At 43.5% G+C, this 6000-nt stretch overlaps 1 protein-coding gene across 2 annotated transcripts in view; it reads left to right on the top strand.

Moving 5' to 3' along the window:
• IRF5 (interferon regulatory factor 5) overlaps window positions 1-5568 on the top strand; it is a 178591-nt gene extending 173023 nt beyond the window's left edge. The window contains exons 9-10 of one of the 2 annotated variants that reach the window (XR_015295522.1): window positions 1503-2304; window positions 2374-5568. Coding sequence is in view for 1 of the 2 variants with exons in the window: in XM_086918867.1 (XP_086774993.1) it covers window positions 1503-1742 (240 nt within the window). In the remaining variant the exon portion in view is untranslated. Of the gene's footprint in view, window positions 1-1502 lie in introns of both variants that reach the window. The other variant, XM_086918867.1, reaches the window with a different exon arrangement.
• The last annotated feature ends 432 nt before the right edge of the window (window positions 5569-6000 follow it).

Consider the following 6000-nt stretch of genomic DNA (forward strand, 5'->3'; position numbering starts at 1 on the left):
TCTGGTTTGGAGAAGACTTGGCTCAGCAGTTCGGGTCAGGACCAAGACTGGTTTGTGTATGGCTGGGTCTAAGCTGAGGTAGCATAAAGAACAATGGGTTTGATTGCTACCCTGTGCAATTGTCAGTAGTCAAATTACAAGCATTCCTCCCATCACCTTTTGTGTGTTTGATGGAACGCCCTAAGTAGGATTATTTCCTATTCATTTTCCAAACTATTTCTTTTAACTTGTTTTCCCATTAAATGGGGTCTCAGAAATGGGGTTTTATTATTTTGTTTTTATTTGAAATTACTTGCTGGAACTGGCCCAAGTTGGGTACTAAAAATCAGAAATAACTGGGGTGCAGTGGGCTCCTGTGCCATTATCCCCGTTTCCAGTCTCATCCTTCGTCCATTTCTGTACCCTGAGCTCTCACCCAAGCTCATCCCCTCTCACTTCCCACACATTCAGCTCACTGTCAGATTTCTCACATTGGGGTTGCTACATGCCTCAGTTGCTGCTTGCATTGCTCACGTCACACCAGCAGCTCCTCTTAATTAAACTAGGGTAATTCCCAGGCAGTTGGCTTGCTTACCTTCTCCATACTAGGCTTGCTTCTACCTTGTTCTTCTGCTCTCCTTCACTTTCTGTTTACGGCTTGTCTCAACTTTGCTCACCTCCTTCACACTGAACTCTTCCTCCTCTTCCTCCTCTTCCCCCTTTGCTTCTTTCGTCAAATTGATCACCCTGTTTGCTATCGGTGTTGACTTCCATTGGATTCCTTATGTGGCTCTCCCATCTGGGTGCTTTTCATCCTTTGGCCTTAGAAGTTGTCTTCCTCGCTGCTTTGCTACCCTCTGTTGTGGTTGCTTTATCCCATTGTTCACTTTGATGACTGCTCTCAAAGACAGGCTATTTGTTTTGACATTTTAGAACTTGTTGACTTCCTACGCTTAACTTATACTGGCTCTGAGTGCTCATCTTACCCACTATACTCCCCTTTGGTACAGGTATCCCATGCAATATACATCAACTTGTCATCCACTCTGCTGACATCTCTCTAGCTCTTGCCTTCTCTCTTTTTTCGTGTGCTCTTTATTCTCACCAGGCAAACAGCTCATCAACTCACCAGCTCTCATCATTCTTTCATACCATCATCATTCCAGTCCTCCCCTTTCTTCTTTCCTTCATCTGTCTTTCCCTTCACTTCTTCCTTCCCTCAATGTGCCTTCTGTTTTCTCTTCCCATCTCTATATGTTTTCTTCCTCTTCGCTGTATATTTTCTCTGCTTCCCAAGCATCCTTTTTTGCCCCTTGTTGCAGCTAATTCACCTGGCTTACAAACACCCTTCCTAGTCCTTCCTTTTTGTTGACTCACTGGCCCTCTCCTTCCTTTCTCTGTTTCTTTCTTCCACTTTTCCCCCATCTGTCTAGGATTCTCTGTATGCCATCACCTTGCCTACTCTTTCCACCTCCCGGCTCCTGTTCCATGGACCCTAAACTCCCCCTTTTCTCTCACTGCAGGTAATTCCCGTGGCTGCCCGTATTCTGCTAGAAATATTCTCTGGAGAGGCCAACTCGTCCATTGACAGCATCCGCCTGCAGATCTCCCACCCGGACATGAAGGACAAGATGGTGGAGCAGTTCAAAGAGCTCCACCAGCTCTGGCAGAATCAGCATGCAATGCATCCCGCTGTAGCCCCTCCAGGGCTGGAGGCAGTGCAGGGTCCAGAGACTGGGGCCGGACCATGGCCCATGCAATGAAGTAGCCGGGACCTTGCTGAACTCCTATGGTGGGGCTAAGGTGACCCCAGAGTACGCAGAGTCCAAGAACCTGACATTTGGAACTAAACACCTTGGGGAACTGAAGCAAACCTACTTTAAAGACCACTGGAAACGAAAAAGTACTGTTCAAAATATCGCACGAAGGTGACTATAGCTGGAACCAAAATGCTGACAACTGCCATAACAAAGTGCTAAATTAACTGCAGATCACCTAATGTTTGGCGCCTCTCCTCAGAGTTGGAAGACCCCCCACTGTATACTTTCCACCAACCTTCTTTTACCACCAATACACCTAGTTGTAGGGTTAACATGCTGCACCCATTCCTTCCCCCCCCCCCCCCCCCCCGCCAAGACTTTACAGGGAAAAGGGTGCTGATTTTTTAGATATGGCATACTTTTCGACCCTTCAACACCTCAATCGAGGACTATTAATGGTTTGGAGAGGGATGCCGACAATTGGGTTTAGGGCCTAATTGTAGATTCTGTAGAACGGCTCTCCTGGTTTGTCCGGAATTACAGAGATGGTCAAAAAGGAAGTACAGCAAAAGAGCTCATCTCGCCAGTGTCCACCTCTGACACCATAAGCTTTAGACCATATCTCCTGTTGTAGAAAACTGTGTAATGGAATTTAGCATTGTGCATTTTTTTTTTACATCCTTGATCGTCTTCAAATGCATTCTTCCCAATGTATTTCAATTTGTATGTGGAACATGTCTCTGTTATGCAATCTGCTTATTTTATATTTTCAAAATTTAGCAGAAGTATCAATACACCTTAGGCCAAAGGTAATTTAATCGGTGAGTCACTGCAACTTAAGGATACATCATACATTAATAGCAACGCATGAAAAATCATTCTATAGACTTCCTACAGGACATTATGCTAATTTCCTATAGTGCTGTTCTAAGTGCCAGGTTATCGATGAGTGTCCTACTAGTTACTGTCACATCCTGTGTTCTTGTATTTATATATTGGGATTTCTGCAGCACAAACGTACCATGGAAGGTGCTGAGAAATGTACATGTGGCTTGGAAGTGGGGTTACCACATTTAGGGTCAAGGTGGCTTTCTTCAGGTGCAGCCTGGGGGAAATAATCATGTAGAATCCCATTTCCAGCCAGCAAGATGGTCACTGAAAAGATTCTGTTTCACTCCTGTCTGGGATTATGCCAAAACCGAATGTGTAATGTAGGAAGGCTTGTGTTCTAATTCTACTTTTTTTGCACCTCTTCATTTTCAGTTTGGCAATATCAAGGTTTCGTGGGTTGTTTGCCTTGCTAGATGGCTGTGTTTTTCGTTAGGGTGGAACGTTCACACTTCACTACAGAAATCCCATAAGACTGTACTATAAGACTCCTGGCATAGGCATTATCTGCTTCTTACCTACTGGTTCCACTGTCTAGCTGTAGGAAACCCATATACATCAAATTGGATTCAGAGGTATCATTGAGGAAAAATGTACAGATGCTATATGAGCTTGATATTGCTCACAACTCCCTCCCTGAGGGGTATCTCAGCACTTGCGCTGACCAGGCATAGTAAAGACTTTAACAACCATGTTTTCAGCATCTTTCTGAAATTTTTAAAATTGGGGCAGGTGCAGATGTAGAGAGAAAGATTGTTCCAATGATGAGGAGCCTGATATCAGAAAGCTCTACCGCCAAACCTGGCCGTACAGATACGTGGATGTTCATTGTATTTCTGCACCTACTGTCTGCATGAACATGAATGACACTTCCAAAGTGCTGGAGGACCCATCAGGATCTTCCTTCTGCAGTGGATTAAAGGAGCACAGCTGAGCTATAGGGCTTTGTTGAAACAAGGATATGATTCTCATTGGAACAATGATTGTGTGAAATAAATGAATGTATGTCTAGCAAAGTGCATCTTACCATCACTATCCCAAGAAAATTAAGGTGGAGAGCGAAGCTGGTGGCTCTTACAGAAGTTAGGTTCCTGCTTGTCACCGGCAAGGGGGAAATTCTTGTATTACATAGTAAAGAGTGTGTGACAGAAGGAAGGTCAGTGAGTGCCTTCATTCAGGTGAATTAGTGTGAAGTCAGGGGGTGAAAAAGCTCAAAAAACCACTACCATTGTCTAGAGAGGGCCTCAATGCGCATAGAAATAAAGTGACTAGTGCAGTGTGCAATCAATTGATTAACCACTTCATACAGATAATGCTTCTTAACAGCTGATGCACTAAATCGACTGCTATTACAACTGTTGTGTTTCTAAATCACTCACGCTCAAAACATCTCACCCAGTTTTTCAAAATGACCAATATATTCATTCATGTGTATGGAGGGGGAAAGGGAGAAATGGGGTGAGGCAGAAAGATATCTCCTAGGAGTGCAACATGTTTATTCTCATTGAGGGCGGAACCTGCGAGTCTGGCTAGTGGGTCACCAAATGGCTAGAGTGGAAGAGTCAATGCCTTCGCCGGCCCTGCGGCAGCCTCCCACCATTCTGGCAGGGAAATTTTGCCAAACTTGCTCTGCCAGCATGAGGGAGCACTTCTGGCAAAAATGCCATGCCTGGAGAACGGCCATGTCATGGTTGGCCACCAGGTCATGGATGTTTGTGTTTGAAAGATGTGCAGGACCTTTTCTCCTGATAAGTCCGGGATATTTATGTCATTTTCTTTGTGGACAGTTTTTGCCTGCCTTTTGCCAAAAACAGTGTTTTCTAACAAACATAGCTAATGCGCCAAAACTGATTATATATATTTTATCTGTAGACCATCAGAAAAGAGCCTTGAGCAGAGAGATAGGTGTGTAAATATTTCTGACAGCGAAAATACAAGAGATCCAATTTCATGGAGGATAAATGGGGTAGCTAACTGGGACAGACGTGAAAACTAAAACTAGATACTTTTGAACAGATACATTTATAGGAGGGAGGTGGAATTGAGGCAGACCACCAAGTTGATGCACCAGAAATCTACACAGAGAGAATTATATAGCCTTGAAGAGAGGCGCATGGTGCAGCCCATGAGAGGTAGATACATACCCAATGGGCATAAATCTAGTGGTTGTTTTAGGCTTATTCTAGCAAATCTATGGCTCTAGAACAGGAAGTAATGAGATAGGACTCGCGAATATATAGAAGGGATGTTTTAGAGGTAGTATACAGAAGTTTTTAATCTCCGAAATAGTGGAAACTAGCCTAATATATGACAGACTCTGCCCTAGTCCAACAGCCATGCAGTGAAAGCCACCAATCTTAAGCCACATAGGCCTTTTTACAATAGTCTTTCTAACAGGAAACCAAACCACCAAACAGGTGTTCTTCTAATGCTGGGGAGATGATCTCCACCCATGATGTCCCTACGATGCCACTTGCTGGACTGACCATTGTTCCCTCACTTCCTGCCTTACCTCATCTCCCCACAGAAAGTAGTGTGCAAAGTCGAGCGGGTGTCTCCACGGTCCTAAGCTGTTTCCGACATGACAGAAGCGACGCGTCTGGCTCAGCTTCACAGTACGATTAGCTGCAAAGCTTTTGAATGCAAATATGCAACACACACTTTTTTTTCCTACATCTGACGCTATTTTGTATGAGGAATAAAACAAAGCAAACATATTGTTTTAAGTTTTCCTGTGGATGCTTTGCAATAATTGTAGGAGGGAGAATGGGTATGTTTAAAGTTATTTTACCTCATGAATCCCTTTCTCTTTATTTATACCTGATGTTCTTGCTGAATGCCTAACAGTTCTCTGATTCTGAACCTAAAATTATTTTTGGGAAAAAGCAGAATAAAAGGGACATCTTTTTATTTCGACAATAAACATCTGTTGTGATTTCTATCGCGTGCTCATCCAGGATGGCTTGATGTTTCTCTATGTGTGATTCCAACTCCCGCTCCCTGAAACTTGTCTAATCCCAAAACAAATATAAAATGGTGTCATTCCCAAAACAGATTAGAAACGGTCATAGAGAGGATCTGCATAAATGTAAATCAATCAATTATCAAAGCCAAGAAATTGAAGACTTCACGGTTCAAGACAGTGTTGTAATTATGGTTGAATCATAGGTGTGTGGCCTTTTATGTGTTATTACATTGCAATGGGATCTGTCACTGCTCTCAGAGGCTGTAGTGTCAGCAACCTTCTCAAGCCTTCTTTCAACTGGACACTAAAAGGGACACTTGTCACTCTCTCAATCTTAGACTGCCATCAAGACTCATCAGTGAGACACGCATGCACATCACTGCCAATCTAACCCCATTCCAATGCTGA

This window comes from Lissotriton vulgaris, chromosome 1_1 (genome assembly GCF_964263255.1).
Source record: "Lissotriton vulgaris chromosome 1_1, aLisVul1.2, whole genome shotgun sequence".
NCBI classification, from domain to species: domain Eukaryota; kingdom Metazoa; phylum Chordata; class Amphibia; order Caudata; family Salamandridae; genus Lissotriton; species Lissotriton vulgaris.